At 36.0% G+C, this 21,371-nt stretch overlaps 2 protein-coding genes across 3 annotated transcripts in view; one reads left to right on the forward strand and one right to left on the reverse strand.

Moving 5' to 3' along the window:
* The window catches only part of LOC111032181, a 53,717-nt gene extending 48,969 nt beyond the window's left edge, over positions 1 to 4,748 (forward strand). Inside the window, exons 3-4 of the mRNA XM_022312421.1 lie at positions 335 to 873; positions 4,169 to 4,748. Coding sequence (XP_022168113.1) covers positions 335 to 873; positions 4,169 to 4,289 — 660 coding nt within the window. The 3' untranslated portion in view covers positions 4,290 to 4,748. The remainder of the gene's footprint in view (positions 1 to 334; positions 874 to 4,168) is intronic.
* LOC111032182 (lysozyme 1-like) lies at positions 4,627 to 21,087 on the reverse strand. 2 transcript variants are annotated; one of them, XM_022312423.1, is made up of 5 exons: positions 19,576 to 20,694; positions 19,049 to 19,489; positions 15,891 to 16,144; positions 7,744 to 7,879; positions 4,627 to 4,766 (listed from the first exon to the last, which is right to left on the reverse strand). In XM_022312423.1, the coding sequence occupies exons 2-5, from the start codon at positions 19,143 to 19,145 to the stop codon at positions 4,753 to 4,755; spliced, it is 501 nt and encodes a 166-aa protein (XP_022168115.1). In that variant the 5' UTR covers positions 19,146 to 19,489; positions 19,576 to 20,694; the 3' UTR covers positions 4,627 to 4,752. The 2 variants fall into 2 exon arrangements, with proteins under 2 accessions (XP_022168115.1, XP_022168116.1); XM_022312424.1 differs by lacking the exons at positions 19,049 to 19,489; positions 19,576 to 20,694 and adding an exon at positions 20,736 to 21,087.
* Positions 21,088 to 21,371: the final 284 nt, after the last annotated feature.

Raw genomic sequence — 21,371 nt, forward strand, 5'->3', positions numbered from 1 at the left:
TCATAGTTTTAGGTATAAAAATTAAAAATGTTTAACAACTCAAAACTCCGGTTATCCCATTAAACATGTACGTGATGGAAACATTACCCACACTATAAATGGCGGAAAACCTCGTTGGTAACAATTGGTCGGCCATCTTGTTGTCATTTACATATAATAATAAATCTGCGAATATACTGCGGTTGAATCGTGTCGGGCTATCCGGAAAATAATGACACGCGCGTTGAAATCCCCGAGTCCGACCTGTCCAATTTTTAACGACCATTACCATACATATGGTAACATTGGCACATATAAATCATAACAATATTGTTTGAACGGTTTGTTGTCGCAGTGCGTGATATGCGTCAACTCAAAGGCGACGATGCAGACTTGGCCGTGCGGTCACCGGGTGGTGTGCCGCAAGTGTCTGGTGCGCACCATCCAGATAGCCGTTTCACGGCGTTCGTTGCCGTTGCGGTGCGTGGTGTGCCGCGCCCGAGTGTTGCGCCTCAAGAGATCGTCGGACCCGCGGGCCGCGTCCACGGTGGCCACGGCGGCGGCGGCGGCGGCGGCGTCGGACAGCGGCCGCGAAGGGGCCACCACGACTGGCCGGTCGCACAGCTTGCCGACAAAACTGCGGCGGCACGCGACCGCCGCCGTGGCCGTCCGGTCGCGGTCGGTGGGCACCAGCAAGGCGAGCGCCGTGCGACGGACGACCAGCGGCGGCGCCAATAGTGGCGGCGGACGGCGACACAACTTTGCCGGTTGGGCCGACGCGTTCGCCACCGACGACGACGACGACGACGACGACGACGAAGACTACGACGACGGCGGTGGCGTTGGAGGTGGTGGCGGTCACGACCAACTGCACTCGACTTCCGTTAAATACAGGTACTAAAATAATTGGTATGGTCTTCTATGGCTTTGTGACCACACGAGGACAAAATAAAAAAAAACAAAAAACAAAAAACACTTGTCGATTGCATCATAATTATTAAGACACAAGCGCCAATGGAATACAAATAAAACACTTGTCATTAGAGCCATATTTAGTAGGACACAAGCGCCAAAGGTATAAAAAATATATATTTGTGGCCACAACTATAGTAGGTAGGACATAATCGCGAAAGATATATAAAAAGGAATGTCATACGCACCAATATTGGCATATTTATACTTTCCAAAATCTTGAGATTCATCATTTTGTGGTAGAACCTCACGCCCAATATTTGTTATCAGCTGATGCCTGATGTACCTACTAAGATTTCAAGTTGAAAGGATTGAATATTTTACTTTTAATTGTTTTTATGTGGATTTAAACTGTATTATTTAATTTAAATCTGTGTTGTTTATTGGAATTAGAAGCTGCAATAATACGTTTGGGTCGTTACTAAACAGTTTTATGTTTGTGAGCGTTTCAATTTGCCTTTTTATTTTCTACTACAAATCAAATTTCTTACATTTTTGATTTCATTATTTAAATGAAAAAAAGAAAATGAAAACAATCATTTTAATATCCATTTCTTTAACTTTTTTAGAGAATTTAAAACGAAAAGAAAATTAAAATTATAGGGCAAGTCCCGATATCAACTTGTCACATCAAAGTCACAAATTTAAATACATTTTTAGAATAAGTACTTATCACTTGCCTATATAAACCAGTATAGTACACATTCAAAATTAGTCTGTTATAATATCGTGTACGAAATATTGGGCGAGAGTGTTCTGAACTCATATATTATACGCTAATGTTGATGTACTCGTCACACCGACCAACCTAACCTAATACGAATAAAACGCACAAATTCCAATTCACGACTCCAATGACTCACCCCTATTCCGTCTACCAACCCCGAAACCGAGGCATTGATTTAACGAAAAAGTCCACGTTTAGAAGCTTATTACGATGTATAGATAGTTAAAAGTAAAATAATATGTTCGATTGTCCTAATTTCAGCAAACCTTAGTATTGATACGGAGTATACGACCTGCAAGCGATTGCAATTTGTTTACATTTAAATAATATTTTTCGCTTCAGTGACTTCGGTGTCATCGAACCGATTTGGCGCTTCGTTTACTATACCACGTGGTTACCCTATTATAGTAATGATGTTTCTCTAATGGCTGGATCACACTATACGTCATAGTCATATATTATGGGGTACAATTGTTAATTTTGAGACCAACCGTTGTTGGTCGTATCTGTACAGATATCTGAAAGCGAATATATCATATTATAACATTATGAGAGACCATCATTCTCTAATAGGGTTTAAAAAAACTATTGCAACACTTTTATTATTCGTTTTGCGAGACCACTTAATAACTTAACCGTACTACTATATGATATGCTTTGTCGATAATTGTCACGATGACGTCCTAGTAAATCATATTTTATTATCGAAAACATTATAACGTTATGATTTCGTTCCGCGGAATAACTCTCAGTGTACATAATATATAGGTGCGGGTATAATATTAATTGCTATGCATAAATCGGGTGGTTGCTTTTGTTTTTGCGGCGACCCGGAGCCGAGCGTTATTAAATTGTTTTGTTTTTCGCACCCAAGTCCCCGGGGGCAAATGTCCAGATCCGGTCGCCGGTCGCTGATTTTATTTCATCCGATTTCTACGAAAATCCGTTATATTTCAACCGAATGGCCCCGAGAACACTGGTCCACTATTTTAATACATGACGTGCGTGGGTGGGTCACAAAATATAATTATAGATCGCGTGCGGGCTGGCGGGCGCAGGTCCACCCACGCACGTGAACCCGCAGCCGCGCCGCCGTTTGATCTACGGAGGAGTCTAATAATAATTACTCCGTGGATTGATCTCACGATCACGATCCATGTCTGCTGCAGCAGTGCGAGTTAATGAGCTATTCCCCGTCGACTTTTGCAGCCGAGTGAAACGACACACCCCGCGACTGGTCAGTTGTTCGTGTTATCGATACCGATACCACTAAAGCGGTTACCGTTAAGTTGAACCATTTCAACTCCGCCGACGAGTGCCGTAAATTTGTTTCCACGCAGGTGACTTTATAGATCGGTCGCTATATTTTACTCCCTTAAAATTATAGGACCGGTTAAACGAAAATTAAAAACTCTAGACATCTTGTACAGAGTCCAGCCGATTATACGTTGGGAAAAAATCGGATACTTCCGATTACCCCCTCAACAATTATTACCTCTCCTAAACTGTATCCAACTGCAAAATAATATAATCATTCATCAGCAGTTGACGAGAATACCAATTTGATATTCATAAACAACGAATCATTATTCTCTTATTCTTTTGACTTAATAAAGGTTGATATTATTCTCAAACAAAAATATATAATATCTTCATACCCACCGATTTAATTTAATAAACTTCCATGCGGTTACAGCGTTCATCTCAACATACCTCGTGTAAAACGATAACCGTGAGTCCAGTGGCGTGGCGAAGTAGATTTTTTGGGGCAACCGCCCCTAGTACAACCCAGGGGTGGGTGGGTGCTTATGTTAGTGGGTGATATCTAAGGGTAAATAATATATTAATTTACCTTTATGACATTTGTCATTCAACTGCAGTATACTATTCTAGAATTCTTATTTACTATTATTATTATTATTATAATTATTTAGAATTGGTTAATAATAAAAATAAAAATAATAACTTTTTTAGAGGTTTGTAATAAAATTATGGTGGGGGGGGGGATATACAAATCTGTGAGACGTGGGTGGGTACCAAAAAATGTATTCGCCCCTACTATAAAATCTTGTCCGTGACTAATATCAAACATACCATAATAATATACCAAATTTAGATTACTAAAACCACGAAACACAGCGTTATACGTGACACGGTGATAGTGGAGTAGCGCTTTTGTGCTGCACTGCAGGGGTTGGCGATTATATTATATTATACATTAATACTATAGTTTCTAAGGAGGTCCAAACGTCTTTAAAAAACATTTTCTAGTAGAAAAAAAATTGCAAAAAAGTCTTGCTAAGTCGATTGGCGTTTATTTTTCGTATTAAAAACTCAATTTACAATGCCGAAATACCTATAGCATAAGTATACGATACGATTATATTATTTAAGTACGGTTTCTGCCCCCCCCCCTTCTATAAAAAAAACCAAAAAACCGCAAATGCTATTTTTGCCTATGCTCATATTGTGTTTTTTTTATTTTTGCAGCAAACTGGAATCAATGGCGGACCGGACGAGACACGACAATCAATCGAAAAACGGTCTGCAGAGGATACTCGGTAAATTCAAATTCTGGCGGTTTTTACGCTTTAAAAACAACAAACCATAATTTGATCGCAGGACATCAGACGATTGATATTATTATTATTTTTTGCGGGTAGGTATTATTATTATTATATATAGTTACGACCACGTAGAGCGCACTGTGTTTACTAAAATCGACGGGGTGTTTGTAACCGGTGGTAACCGGAGACTTATATTATACTATAAATATTTTATCATGTACATACCTACATAATATTATTAAAGCATTTGATTTTTAATAACCTCTATCGTATTTTTTTCCCCAGTAAGGAAATCTCAACGGCCGACGACGGCGAGCTCATAATATTATAATAATATTATTATCATAATCAAAATAATGTGACAAACAACATCCGGTTACATATCTTTTCCACATAGCAACAATATATAATATTATACAGTACATTTTAATTTTAATATAAATAATAACATCGTAATAAGTAGTAAGTATTAATGAGCTCGCGTAGTTTGGTCTCTCGATAGGTACATCAGTTAAACTTTCCTGAAACAAACAGAACATAAATAAACATGGAGTGTGAATTAAATTATTTATTCAAATATTCATGACGCCGAAAAGCGCAGTGTACAACATAAAATAACACGAATGTTAAAAATATTTCATTTGACCCATTGAATAATAGGACCCTTAAACACGGTTACATATTTTAAACGTTCATTATTATTATTATTATTATTATTATTATTACTGTCATAGTGTTAACAAAAATAAAACTATATTTAATGTGTAATATTTTGTAGTGTGTTTGTATACTTAAGGCTTCCACTTTTTTAAACCCCATTTCTGTGATTTATATTTGTATATGTGTAATGTGTATGTAGCATAACAATACATAGCAGATCTTGTATCTAAACTTTAGATTTAAGGATGTATTTATTCATTCACGAATTAAGTCTGATAATGTTTGTTTTCTTTGTTAGTCAAACGACCAATTTTATAAACATAAATAAATAAAAAATTAGACGTAAAACTATTGTAATAGAGCCTATTGTAATATTATATTATAACCTATTTTATGTACATTATATAATAACATTTTCATTCAAATAAATCTCTTAGTGTTTTATATTTTGGTGTGAAGTGTTTCATTATGTTATAATAATATACGTATTGTGTTATGTTGGTTTCTCGAAAACCGTACCTACTGTCGGAGTAGATGATGAGAAAAAAGCGATTTTATTCGATACCTACGACACTATTATTGTACTACGAAGTACGAATGAAACAGAAATAGCTAAAAAAAACTAATAACTTTTAGTTCGTATCGATATTTTGTTTTTTCTCTCGTTTTACATACACGTATAACTAACAACAGTCATATTATAATACAATTACATCTGATTGAAAAGTTTGTTACAAATAAAGTCAGCCGTTTATTACGCAGTTACCGTCTGCCAGTTGTTTCTGTTGCATCCTACCTATATACAATATGCTATAACAACTATTAACTATATCAACAATTATCGATCGACAATATATCAACGCTCTCCCGCTCGTTCGGCGCTCTCTCGACGGCTATAATAATCGGACTACTAAACGGTGCACTAACACGATGGTAATAATATTATAATTTATAATATCCTACACACCATGCGCAGGATCCCGCAGGATGAGTTGGAGAGAACTATGGTCGTTAAACTACAGGTACGTATATTGACGTACGATTTAAGCTTTACCTGTGCTCTTGTTTTGTCACCGCGCAAAGCGGATATCGTTTACTGCAAATAATATTGTATAATGCGACGTGCCTTTATAATACATGCGCGGGCTTATAGAACCAAGAGTGACTGGCTCGATTTTATTGGAAAATCTGTTTTTATACATGTCATCATAATATTATAATATGTCGTATGGGGATTAGCCCGATTAGTCCGATTAGCCAGAATTAGCTATCGACACGCTCTTTGATTCGAGCTCAAGAACACTTAGACGTCGTGTTATTTAAATAACTATATACCAAGAGAAGCTCTAAGAGTATATGTAGTTAAAAATGAACACACGATTTACAAACCCGTGATTTTTAACGGTAATCTACGGTTGTATTGAAATTAAAAGTCCCGGATTTTTCGATGTCCTTTAATAATGGGAATGCATAGTAACACATATTATCATATATTATATTAATACCGTGTCATCGGTGCCCCATACGATATGCATAAAATTATTAACACGCTGCACAAATCCAATACATATTTTAAATGTTTAAACCATATTTTTTTGTTTAACGTCGACTTTCGCTAATACAGGACTTAATCACAACGTTTACGATATTGTTGTTTGGATCCGACAACCGTTAAAAGTGCATTCATTGCGAATGAAGATACCATAGTAATAATAATAATAATAATAACTTTTCAGTTTAAAGTCTCAGTTGTCGCTGTCCCGAAAAATATAATTTTATGTTTCTAGACAGCGCCTCCCTTTGGTGCTGAGCACGTGCGATATATGCGCTCGTATGCAGTATACTTTCATAATAATTTATACTCGATAGTGTATATTATTATATATGCGTTCGTACGCACACACTTCATGATATTTACGCTGCTACGTCATGGATATAATATATAGGTGGAAGGTATAAAAATGTAAAATATGAGTAGACGTATAGGTCAATTAAGCTATGAATACATTTTTAACATCGCGCAGAGTCTAAAATATATTGCGGTCCTCAGAACGCGTAGCCGCGTAGGTATACCTACTTCTTATATCATACATTTATTAAAATGTTATTATAATAACAATATATTATATTATATTATACGTAATATCGCGTACCCGTATGTGCATAGTATTATATACATCGCTGCCAGTTTTATATTATACGGCGACTATAGCTATAATACGATTGCTCTGCAGGTCTATTATATACGTGTACGCGTGCGCGTGTACAAAACCGCGTGTCTGAGAGGATCTGCTATTTTTTTACCCAGTAAACTTTAAACTATATTATCATCATAATATATTCGTGTACAGTAATTCATTGTAATATAATATAATATTAAAATCGCAGACGGTTTTGGGCGAAGGGTGTAGCGGCCGTATACCACGCGCGTACGTGTTGTATCGCGGTCCTATCGACTTAAACGCTCCCTCCCTCCCTCTCCGCTCTTCGTCTGCACACTCGATGTGCCGATATACGCCGATACACATACTGCGTGTGTTTGGGTGTGTGTGTGTGTGTGTGTGTGTGTGTGTGTGTGTGTGTGTGTGCGTGCGTACATCGAGACTTATTCGCAGTAAAATTTCTGGTCGGCGAAACGACCGAAAATAGGTCTGATTATAATAAAACGAGTATGTATGTGACGTGTCGGGACGACCTGCGACCCCGTCCCGTCGACCCTCGATCCGAGCACGTGTATAATAGTGGCGGCCCGCAATAACCGCCAGCACCGTTCGATAGAAAACCGAGTGAGTATAAAATATAAAATTCACTGGGCCCGTCGCGGGTCGACTCACTCACCTCTGGTGTTGGCCGGCCGGCACGTTTCGTATCGCCTCCAGAAATTGGTGTTATCGATGGCCGAACAGTCTTCGCGGCCGTTGAAGTGAATCCTCGCGTAATCGTCGCAATCCGTCACGCCGTCTTTGTTGCAGTCCTGTGGTAAGAAAATGAAAAAAAAATTGATGAAAAAAAAGAAACCAGCCACCCGCCTACGATTACGGCGCGACCATATTATACGAAAAAAAAAAAAAAAAACAAGGAAATCGATGGCGATCTCATTATACAGGTACAACATTATAGGACACAGGTATATTTTACGATATTATGTGCTCTCGGATAAATCGAAAAAAAATATGTGGGTATTATTTTTTTCCCTGCAGCCGAAAGCGCTTATATATTGCAGTGATCGATACCCCGTTTGAGTACACCTGCACAGCGGTGAATGACGCAAGTCGTTGTAGACCGTATCGTCCGGTTGCAACAATATTATTGGGCCTCGACATTCGCAAGCGCTACAATATAATATATTATGCACAAACAAAGTCTAAAATATGCAATCAAAAAAGTTGAATGTTATGCAAAAAGGTTTTTTTTCGGAATATTCTAAAAAAAAAAAGTATACAATCAATATATTCATTATTATTTGCTGAAATCATTGTATGGTTTTAATGCAGGTGCATTACTATACATTGAAAATTGTTTGATTAAAAATAAATTTAAAATTAAAAAGAATGATTTGATGGGATCAAAAACTGTTGGTATTGGCGAAATTAATTATTGAACTGCAAACATATTATTATTATCCGTACCTATAAATAGCATTGTAAAATATATTTTCAATATTCGTGAAGTTGTTTAGCACCGAGTAGTGTACGTGAGTCATATTATAATAAATACGTTGACATTTCAATTGAAAACATTTAATAGATATTCTGCATAAAAAAATACACATTTTGTACAAAATTGAAGAAATATTCATTTTTTTTTCTAAATAATTGGCGAAATATGCGTATTATGCAATTTTAATTTTTCGATATTTATAATCGTCATTATATTGAAAATTTTTTAGCACGGTATTCTATATAAATCGTGAGCGCAATATAGAAAAATATACAACTCCTACGACTTCCGTGCTATATAAATAGTCTTACAACCGCGATAATACATATCTAACGGGCGCAGAATAGTTGTAAGTTACATTAGATTATATACCAGTTGCGCCCATAACGCAAAACGTGTGTTTTTAGGATAGTAAATTAATATACTATAATACGATTTATGAAAAATTAATTTTTTAATGCTATGTGGAATTGCGCATCACTGACATTTAATATTATATCATACATTTTGCATGAGCTTTGTATATCAAATTAATTGAATAATAAAAACGTATATTGTAATGTACAACCAGGTGAACAACTGGCTGAATATTTTTTGTCTTAAAATAAAATATTTTTGAATTTGAAATATTAATACGCATACATAGCTGATTTGGAGCTACTGTTCTACAACGCAGTATCGGAACCTTTGCGAAACGTCATTAAAATCTGTGACATACGCAAGAATGAATTTCAGAGATACTAATAGGTACCTTACTTAATACGCCTACACGCGAAATCAAGTTTTTATTTTCACAAGCTATGTATTTTATCGGCATAATCGAATCGTTGCACTACACAATACTTAGTTGTATGGGGTGATACAACGATGGTAAGTACTCTATATTATATAGATGCTTTTATAATAGTATGTTAGATTGTAAGTTATATTTGCAGTATTTTACATTTAAAATTCCTAATTAGTGTTAATATTATTATTGTGCAGTTTTATAATTTATTTTTATGAAGTACCTCACTAAAGCTGCGTGTTATTCCAATTAATATTAATTTTAAAGTCTTAAACATTTTTCTAAATTTAATTGACCAATTGCCCATAGCCACTGCAGGTCGATCAACTCTGAAAATAACCGAGCGCAATATTGGTGCAATATGAAAAGTTTATTTCAAGCGCAAACTCCCGCGTATCGCCCGATATAATATTGTGACGTTATCCCGTAGTATTTGACCGTCCGAATCGACCGTGAAACGATCAATTTCGTGGTAGTCGATCCAAAATTGGTTACCGGAAACCAATTTGTTCCAAGTCACGTTTTCCCTCTAAAGGAATAAATGTATGATAATGATGTGACGTAGGTGCACTTCGGACTCCGGCTGTCCGGACGACATTTCCACATTATTGGCCGTCTCGTGCCACGGTGTATATAATTTATTATAATATCATCGCCATCGTCATCAAACGAATTTAATAATACAGCTGATGTTGTAATAATATTTGCCATGACGGAATATAATAACAGGGTACCTCGGCGAAGAAGTTATGGTCATCATTACGTTTTCTGAGAATCCGATAAAAATAGATTCCTATTACCTGCGTATTTTATCTATTCTGCGCTATACCTATATGGTTATATGCATTTCAAATGTGACTTCGTTGTAGTGACGTCAGCCAAAACTAACGCTCATGCGCATTGGTTGGCTCGTCGTTATGTGTATAATATTGATATAATTTATATAGTAAATTTCGTTTGGCGGAAACAATCACTAAATATTTAATGAATCAATAGTGAGCTAATCTGCTAATGGTCTCTTAACAATGACTCGGTGACCCATGATTAATTCATTAAATTTTAGTGAACCATTAAATTAATTAATTTTATTATGCGACTCGGCATCATGATTTAGTGGCATAGATCTGTTTATTACCTGTGTACACGTGTCGTCAACGATCTATTATTATGTTAAAACGATATCATAATGTTTGCGCACAGAAAATTAATACGGCGTTCGGGGGCGGGGGGATCAGTAGCGAATTTAAGGGTGGCCGGGTTAGGGTTCCTGCACCTTCTCCATCATTAGCCCAACGCATATGGGTTAATAGGGTGAATGCTTAAGTTACCACTGCACGGGACATAGCAGGTAAAATCACCCGTTCCTTTGCGAAAAAAATATTTAAATATTTAATATTGTTTTCAAAATTATAAAGGGTCCCCCCCCCCAAAAAAAAAAAGAAAAAAGATAACACTAGATCCGAAACTGAGAGGATTGATTACTGATGTTTTTTATGTCTGCAGTTTTGAACGTGTGCAACATGGTATAAAAACTTTTCATTATGAGTCCATCAGATCAATGTAGTGAAGAGATAAAAAAAATACCTGCGTATAATCAAAATAAATTTGAATTCAGCACGAAGTGTGCACAAACGCCACTTCGTGCTGCCACTTTTTTGAATTTCACACTCAAGCTTTCAAAAATGTGTTTGGAAAATTTAAAAACGGGCCCCGATCGATCTCGTATGCACTTCAAGCTGAATAATTAAAATTTAAAATCCGTTTTTATAATATTTACCGCCTTACATTGTCGGCCGCACTGTTGGATGCTAAATGTGTAGTTTTTACTTTTTAATACTACATTGCACGAGTGTGAAAGGCGGAGATGACAATCATCGGAAGGTATCCAATCGAATAATATGAGTGTATTCGGTTTGTGTTGTAACAATAATATACTTCAAATAGACGATTCTCTTGTAGGTCAGTATATAAAATTGTTTTGAAAAGTATCAACGTTTTGGAAATATTGTGTTTTTATAAGTAATTTGAAGTCATTACAAAACGGAGTATTTGCAAAAAAAAATTGTTTTCGCTATTTTTTAACAACGTTGTTATTTTTACAGGTTTACTTTTTAACGACAGCGCAATATTATGTTGTTTTTTTTTTTAATGTCGTAACAGAATATTTTTCTGAGAATTTCGATGCATAAAAATGGGATTTCGAGCGAGTACCTATGCCTGTTCCTGGTTAATTATTATACATTATGTATGAGTATTTAATGTTTTGACAAACGGAGTATGATATAATATAATACAGCTGACGAAAACTGTGTGGGGTACCTACCCATGCGCCACTCGCTATATAGTTAACTGCCCATATTATTATACTCCTGCAGATGTGTCGAGGGTTTATCGACTACTCTTGCGGAGCTGTTTTTTTTACCGTTATTAATTGTGCTCGACAATGTTTTGATAAAAAAAAATAGATTAATAAAACTCGTTTTGAATTATTCACACGTTCAATGCTCGGCATTATAATATTATATTATACGCGTGGCATCGCCAACGTCACACCGCACAATGGACTCGCGCGGACACAAAACCGTTTCGACTTGAATAATTTATCCGAGCGCGACACGTATAATTTTAAAGGGCGAAAAATGTTCATTTTATTTGTAGGTTTATAACGAGTTTTTGTAATCCCACATAATGCGGCCTGCGTTCGCCACGTGCACACGTCATATTATACTCATATTGTACAATATAATGGCGAGAAAAGACTTTATTTGAGCATATTATTATCGTAAATAATTAATAATACAATAACACAAGTACCTGCAGTAATATCATATTGATAGTCCGAAAAAATACTAATATTATGTCTATTGTATACTACTATATTATTATTGTGATGCGTGATACCCGGATAAAAACAAACTCGTCCTCGATCGCCACCGTCGTATCGTAATAATTAGTCTACTTATGCGACACTAATGAGGTCGATATCGGTCATTACTGTATATTATTATCATTATTTCATAGATATACTATGGTGCGATACCTAACCAACGAAGTCATACAGCTCACGATAATATTATATTATATCTTTTTAACGTCGTATACCTTAGCCAAAATAAAAATAAAATTCAATGCGTTGCGCAATCAAACAATTTTATTCTACGATTGTGCAACGTATTAATAATATTATTATGATAGTTCAAAATGTTTACCCGACAGACAATTTTCCCCGAGTAATCGGGAATTCGTCGGTTGACGTGTAGGCACGTGTAGCACGCATTGATATTACAATATATATATATATATATAATATGGAGTTAATCAAAATTAATCACCCGATGCTCCTGATCTCACACTATACTTATTTTGGGGATATATTAATATTATGTTTAAGATACTGCAGTGTACGTACCGTATCGACGGATATGATGCATATATATATATGGAATGAATTTGAGTTCTGACTTTGAACGTTGTTCGTGCAGTGACCAATGAAAGCCACGAAGGATTCGTTTTATGGGTATCATGAATTGAATTTGAAATTTCAATCTTTTATTTAATGTATCACGTCGTGTGGTATTACTCTAAAAACCAGACACATACTAGCATTTGAAATCGGATGAATCGATTTGGATAACTCTCTGTACAGCTTATTTAGCTCGGGTATATAATGGTGTTGTGAACACAAAAACAAAACAGACTACCCGCAGATGACTCCCGAGTTCCAACAGTAATATAATAATATTCGTATCGACTATATAGGTACACCTATCTCGAGCGTGAATAATTTATGCGTTTCGTTTAAAACCCATCGCCGAGTATACCATTATAGTATAATGTGTCTACACGCACACTCATTAATAATAATAACAATCATTATGTATAATATCGGATTTTAGCATCGCGATTTAATGACTAATGTTTGTGTTATATTCTCTTGTTGGCGTGCGGTGTACAGCGAAACCTGCAGCACATCAAGGACACAGATCCCCACTCATCGATCGCGTATTGTGTACCTAAACTTGTATGCAGTGCAGTGAAAAAAAAACACTTTCGAAAAGTATTCACAAAATACAATTCGAATGCAAAAGCACTTGAAATTGTATTTCATTTTTTTTTTGTTGATTAAACGTGTACACCAAATCATACCGTCGGCGGCATAAATATTATATTATATCGTAACAGAACGCCGTAGTATTACACTTCGTATAATATGTACATACCTCGCAATAACTCTAAAATATTTTTTAAAAAAAACCGATTTAATTCATCCGAGTACTTTATGCATATTGTAATATACGGAGGTAGGTTTGAAATTTATTCTATCGCGGACCGTGTGTTGGCTATAAAAGTATAAACAAAGAAAATATTCGTGTAACGAACACTAAATTTTTGTTCGTAAGTCCCTCGCATTCTAAGAATGAAATCGTCACGACGAACCCTATAGAATGCGATCCGCGTTATAATATGACCAATAGTCATGATTAGAGCACGGATTTTTATAAAATAAAAAGTCTATCACAATTATGATATTTTACCTATGGCATATAATGTGCATTTAAAACCGTGGAAATATACAACGACAAGTTTGAACACTAAGCTACAGTAAAAAAGAAAAAAAATATTAATATTAAAATGTATAGTAATATTATTAATTTGTTAGGTATAAAAATCATTTTAAATACATTTAAAACCTTAATATTATCATAGATACTCAATTAAAAACAAATATTTTTTCAAAGAATTAAAAAGATTATGAACAGGGAAGTTCACTTCCTGGTTACAACGATAAAGTTGTTATTAAATAGATAATTTACCAACAACCACCGATAGGTTTGTAGTAGTCGGCCATATTTGTTTTTATAATTTTCTACTCGAGAAAATACTATTTAAAACTTACACCTTTATTAGATTCTTAAAACCGTATATAATTTAACTTCACTTCAATATGCAATAAATATTAAATTCTGTCAAAATATGCAATAATTATCAAAATATATGCGGAAATTGAGGTCTGCAGAGCTCGAAACTATACGATTGAATAAAAATCAGAACTTTAGTAATGAACTTGTTGCGTATTATTTTATGCGCAGGGATTACTATAGTGGATGAGTGGGTAAGGGTGATCCATGTTCAAAACAACGCTAGACTCAGCAAAATGTTTTATTTTTTTTAAAAAAACATTAACCATTCGATACCGAAACATTGCACTGTTAACTACATTTGAATACCAATAACCAGATAGGTACTTGTTTTAACGATCTGAAGTCGTGATAATAATATTATTATAATATCGAGTCCCCGGGAGACAATTAAATCGTCGACGCTGTATAATAATATATTATTATGAATATTATAAATTGTATTGTTGTTGTAACACTCGTGTTGTATAATATGCGTGACGGACGGCAACGAGTGAGTTTCGTGTGACGTTTATTATGTATTTATACGACGCTGAGCGTGTTTGAACGTTTTCGATCATTTCCAAACCGACGAGGGTACGGCAAAGTTGGAATATTTTATTATTAGCACACCCATCATCACTACCCCTACCGTAGCCAATAATATTATAATACCTAATAATAATAATAGAATCGTTATCGTCGTGATTAACGGCGGCGTTTCTGCCAACGACCGGACGACGCGTTTCCTAAGGACGTCGCCAGCGGAACTTAAAACTCGCACCCCCCCCCCCCCCCCAACAAGAACACCGGTGATGTCGTTCCCCCGCAAGTCGTCTCGAGGTTAATAATTATTATACAACGGTCAACGATGTAATAACGACGGCGGCGGCTTGCGCTTCCTTCCGGCCCTCCGCCGCCGCCATCACTTAAATACCCAAATAATATTATTTCATAGCTGCATTGAGGTAGCCGCTGGATTTCGCTTTGAGGGGGGGGGAGGGTGTGATTGTTTGTTATATTTAGATGAGGCTTAACTAGGGAATCCCTCATAGGTAAGTTGGTTATGCTATATATATATGCTGACGCCTATACGTGAGAAATAACGTTTTAGACTTTTGCAGCAGCCTTCGTACAAACTACAATTTACTAATAGGTACACATAGTAAGTATCATGTCTCACTGCAAGTATTTAAAACATTGACTTGACATTTCGGGGTGGTCTGCAACCCCCATTGGCCATCTAACCCACCTATGTCATTACAACTATATTATCGCATATTATGATCTATTAGATAATATAAGGTACGTCGTCGACACAATATAAATGCATGGACTGCGCGTCAACCACACCTTGCTATAGGTTTCCAAGCCGTTAACGTTGTTATAGATGATAAATTGATAAATACTTGTGCTTATATGAATGGACCTAACTATCTTTTTCTAACAATGTTTTTATTTTTGTTATTTAACTTATTTCTCTCTCTCTCTCTCTTTTGTCATCAATGGGTATGATGGACTAAGTTGTATGCTATATTTTTCCAACAATGTCACTAATATTAGCCCCCAACTCTCTATCTCTCTCACTCACCCTACTATCAGACCATTTATATTTATAGATCTATATGGTAGGCACTTACCCGTCCCCATTTGACCATGTAGTTCTCGACGACCTTTTGAGCGCATTCGACGTTTGAAGCACAGTCCACGAACGCCTGGTCCCGGTCCGGGTCGTCGTCCTGTAACACCAACTGGCCGGCGTCCTTCCAGTAATTGCGGTACAAGTAATAAGGACCACAGTAACCACGTGAACAACCGACCGTCGCGTTGCACAGGGTTGACGCGTAACACAGGCACCGCATGCAGTTTCCGTTCAGGTTAGACACGTGCCGGCCTGCAACACCAACGAAATCAATCACAACAAATCACCGACTGGCTCAACTAATCTACTACAGCCAAAGAATAACCAGAAGGATCATTTAATCGGTAAAAATTGTTCAGTATAATTCAGTGTAGCCAGAATACGATCATAATTATCTTTTGCTGCTGAGACTGGTTCTACAAATGTTTGATGTTATAATTGTATCCATAAATATATTATGTATAATATAATATATTATTGTCATCATGTTGTAAGGGAACGTGATAAATATTTAATTTTACAGTGATAATTGATAAAATACAATTACTGAGATATTCATTGCATCGATAAGTTGAACCATAGGTAGTAATCTTTATATATGCTACACTGATAAACCAGGTATAGTCACGATAGAGAAAATATATCGCGATTTTAGATTATTTTAAGATATCTTCTAAAATATCATATCTATACATCGTGGGTATAGGTAATCTACCCTCTATAGAACCCACATAATACTAGAAAAGTGATCCTTTTGGTTATGCGGTGCTACAACTCTGGATGATGATAAAATCATTGGTACTTAATATTATATTATACATGCGGGGACGTGCCTAATATATTTTACTAAAAGAAAACACGTTAGGAAAGCTCACTCTGCGAGCGTGCTGAATACCCGGCTTCTGAACGTATTATAATACGACGCGCAATAAGTCCATAAACAATTTAAAAATAATTTGGTAACCTTTTATAGTATTCTGATACCTATTTTGGATAGTATCACTGTACACTAAATACTCACATATTTTAATATTTTTTGATATGGAAAGTGTACATTTACTCCGAATAGAACAGCTTTACAGTTATTTATTTATTTAACTGTAGTATTCAAATATTTATATTAATAAGTCTCTTCTAGTTAAATGTATTTATATAGGTACATAAATATATTTTTTTTTAATTATTTAAAATGAAAATAATAATATCACTTATCGTAATTACCTATATACATATTTAATACATAATGTGTACTAGTAACTAACGGGCGGACGGACGGAAATATAAGATGTTCCAAACTTATGTTTGGAAACCAAAAATGAAACGAGGGGAATAATCATCGATCCGACTATGGCATAATATAATATAGTATTATTATACGGTACCATGACGTGTGATGATAACTCACCTCTGACATCTTAAAATCCAATCACGAAAAACGTAGCACCATCGCGACCTATATAATATATACCCGTTAATTTATCGTCTCTATATTATAGTCTGTGTTCGGAATATTACAACGTCGGAAAAATAATATTATCGCGTGCACCGGGGCTTAGTGACGGAGCGACGTAGGTAACAGTAGTCTGAAAAATGATCACAAAACGTTTTTGGCAGATTTCTGAAAAATTATATGCCGTGACGTGTATCTGTCGGCTGTCGCGATGATTTTACTGAACACGTTTAAGTACTACATTAGGACGTATACTGTTCGTACCCAAATGCTTTTTTTGCGAATAATTTCGACTGCACGTTGTCGTCTTCACTTATTGGTAGTGACTAGATATAAAAATCTAAAAAATAGATTAATATTTTAACTCTATGCTGTCACACAAAAATATTATCCTATTCGTAATATGGATAAATGTACAATATTGTAGGTATATGAAATTAACTAGCCGGTTGAGGACCATGAGACCCAATTTCGAATGTCACTAGACTTTGATGACTGCCAAACATTATTTTAAAACTTTGTTTTTTATTGCCATAGTATATAAAATTGAAAAATATTTTTGAAATGTGATTATATTTAAATGTTCCTTAGAATTAATAAGAATTTTGGGTTTTCGCTATTTATATCAAAATATAGTGCAGAAGCTGAAAATAATAAATTTAATGAAAGTTTTAATGTAAGTGAGGTCCAAATGTTCTGATGGCAATGTAATAAAATTCACCGAGAACCAAATTTGGACCTCATGGCAACATTAGAAAAAACTATAAAAACCCACATGGCGCTCAACCTGCTAAATAGTGATTCACAGACACTGGACAGCATGGTCCATTCTGTCATGAAGGAAACATTTGGGTGCTAATGTACGATAATATTGTAATACAGTACTGCACTGTACTAATAGATATTATTGAAAAGTTACAAACAATAACAATAATATAAATTAGCCTACGGTATTTTTCAAAAATGAATCACACATAAAATAATATTTTGTACACGTTTACAGTAAATTATAAAATATTTTATAACGATCATCAAAATATTTAATAATATTGCCAAAATGTTTTCACATTATTTTTGGCAAGAATACAATTAATATTTCGAAAATGTTTTCAACATAACTGTCAAAATGTTTTACTTCAAATATTAGCATAATATTATTAATATGATAATATTATCTTCCTAATATTTTTGAATGAAACTATGCATGTATTGTACTCGAGTGTATGTACTCAGCACTAGCCACTATTGTTATGGACAATGGTACACATCATACGTTACTGTAACGAGAACTTTTGGAAGCACCGGAAGACGACGCCGCGTACCTGATGGTACCTGTATGTTCGTCGGCTCTTTGTGACGAAAACCACATGCGTCGTCCTAAAGTGCCATTTTTTGAAACTGACTGACATAATGTCATGATAAAGTAACACGGTTCGATAGAAATTTTATGATACACGTATGCTCGTTACCCCACCGACCACCCGTGTCCAGTTCGCCGCTTTTCATTGGTCGTGTCATGATTAATATATAAATATAGGTAAAATAATATATCATAAGTAGTGTTGTTCGAGGCGAACCGGATACGACGATGTGCGCAAGACCCAACGATATTTCACAGTCCGTTGCCTTCGCACCTCGTTATTTTATCATGACGCGGTACATAATGGTATACCTAACCTATGGTATGGTTATTTCCACAAACTTACCGGCCGTCGTGGTCATGGACGTCCAGGACACTATCAGCAGCAGGGCAGCGGCGGCGGCGCACGTCAGAAAACGCTGTCCGGACGGGTCGCGCGTCATTGTCGTACTATTTGTTTACGCGGACCGTACGCTGCCACTGCGTATCGGACAATAACGATTTTACAATATTATTATTATTAAAATAATGGTCCACCACGTATGGTATCGGCAGTATAGCTCGGACCGCCGAACCGGTCAACACCACGCAACCTTCTCCGCCGTCGGTTTTCGATGTTTGTTGTCGTCGTCGCCGTCGTTATCAGCGAGGGTGATAACGATGTTATGAGCGTGGCGGCTGAGGCGATAACGGTACTTTTATGAAATCGCAATTTCGTGCTGCAGTGCCCCGCCAACCATCGAAACACGGCCAACAATTATTGCAGTGTTACCTCCAAAGTCCATTACTACAATTTATGTTTTTTTTTTTTTGCAGCCAGCTGTGATTTTACAAAGTACCTACTTACATAATATACTATACAGAGTGATTTACCTGCGGCCGTGCTCGTCCTAGTTTCTTTCTTCCACAGTGAATACATTCGAATTCTGTTTTTCGAATTTACAAGTATACTTATAATAACCATACTTTTAAAAATACATAGAATTGAATAACAATTAAGAAGTGTCAGACTTTTTTTCAAATTTGAACTATCCCTATTCCCGTAAATTGTTAAGCAGATGACTTTTGAAAACTATGATGTAGGTCAAAATCAAAATTCGAACGAGTAGGTTTTGATTGCCTAACTTTATGTAGGTACCTACTTAAGAATTTGGGATAATAGGTCCATAGTAATAGGATTGAAAGATACGGATTATGGACGCAATGCCCATGATAAATCGACAATTATAGTAGTTTTTAATATCTATTAACAAAGAAAAAATGTAAAAATGAGCAAGATTATGGGATCACGCTGTATACAGTACACGATTTTCGTAATCAATAAGACCGTGTTCGAGGATGAATTCGGTTGTATTTGATTACCTATTATACCTATATTAAATGGAAACGAGCCCACGTTGGAGACTTTATTAAGTATTGTTGAGGCATCATTCCGGAGTGGGATAGAATAATGGAATTCTTCAAAATGTACGTGTTCGATATTAATAGAGAAAATTTATTTTATTCATTACGTGCACTATTGAGTTTAGATAGAAAAAACAAAAGTAATGCACATAAGTACGTAACCGAACCATAATTTCGTGTGATTTAGCGATTACTGATTATAACTCAATATTGGTGCCTACTCCTCTGTATAGGATTATATAGGGGATATTTTTCAATTCCGAAAAAGATTCCAAAATGAGCTAAACACTAGCTGAAAACACTAAACTGACTTACAATAAAAAAATATGTCCAAAACAAATAAATTCAAAAAAATTAATTGCATAGATGTTATCATATTTGACCAACTGAAATTCGTATTTGAAAATGTGCTGTGTACAAGATACATTTGTCCATACTACATTGTTCTCTATGGCCAATAGTCATCTAGACAAGACAATAGGTATCAGGACACAGATTATTTTTCAGACTAGCTATACCTAGGTAGATATACACAGTGTCCACGGATGGTCGTAAGTATCAAAAATTCACCGTTTTTGTTACACATTTTGGATTTGATGCGCCTCCTCAAAATTGTAATGATCACTCACATAGGTATGCATCGTCGTGTGCAGCAGATTGGATTCCCATATTGTATGTGACCTCTCGGGTTCTGCAGAAGTCCGTCACGATTCTCGAGGGTATCTCGGACCTTCTTGCTGCAGTGCGTATGACACTATATAAATTATTATCCACAATTTACCTACACCGGTATACCGTGGTATGCGTGGTAATCGGTGTTGCTGCATGTATAATATGTAATGTCGTCGTCCCGTCTGCAGACATTTTCTAGCCACTACAGTGGTACCTACTATTCTACTAGTGCCCGAGTGAAATGGTTTACGAGGCACGAACGACAAGAACACGAACCGCCTTTGTTCGGCAGCCGACTGCAGCTCGTAAGTTGTGACACTCGTATGGTGTGTGTGCGCGTGTGTGAGCTTAGAAACCACCATACACGGTCGCAGGCATGCGACTCTCGACGAGACTCGGTCCAGACGATGACGTAGTCGGTGCCGGTATTATATTATACGTTATTATTACCATTATTATTATCATGGCGGATGGAAGGTTGTCGGACGTACGTTCGCGGTTCTACGTCGGAATCCGGGTCCGCCTCTGGATATTATTATTATTGCGCCCGAGGTTGTTTGCCGAGAGTAACATACAATACACTGCACACGCGG

This window comes from Myzus persicae, unplaced genomic scaffold, assembly GCF_001856785.1.
Source record: "Myzus persicae strain clone G006 unplaced genomic scaffold, MPER_G0061.0, whole genome shotgun sequence".
NCBI classification, from domain to species: domain Eukaryota; kingdom Metazoa; phylum Arthropoda; class Insecta; order Hemiptera; family Aphididae; genus Myzus; species Myzus persicae.

Coding starts and splice junctions, on each gene's coding strand:
- LOC111032182 (XM_022312423.1), bottom strand. CDS start 19,145: ATGACGCGCGACCCGTCCGGACAGCGTTTTCTGACGTGCGCCGCCGCC. Junction 16,145..19,048: donor GTCCATGACCACGACGGCCG/GTAAGTTTGTGG, acceptor TTGGTGTTGCAG/GCCGGCACGTGTCTAACCTG. Junction 7,880..15,890: donor ACATGGTCAAATGGGGACGG/GTAAGTGCCTAC, acceptor TTCTTACCACAG/GACTGCAACAAAGACGGCGT.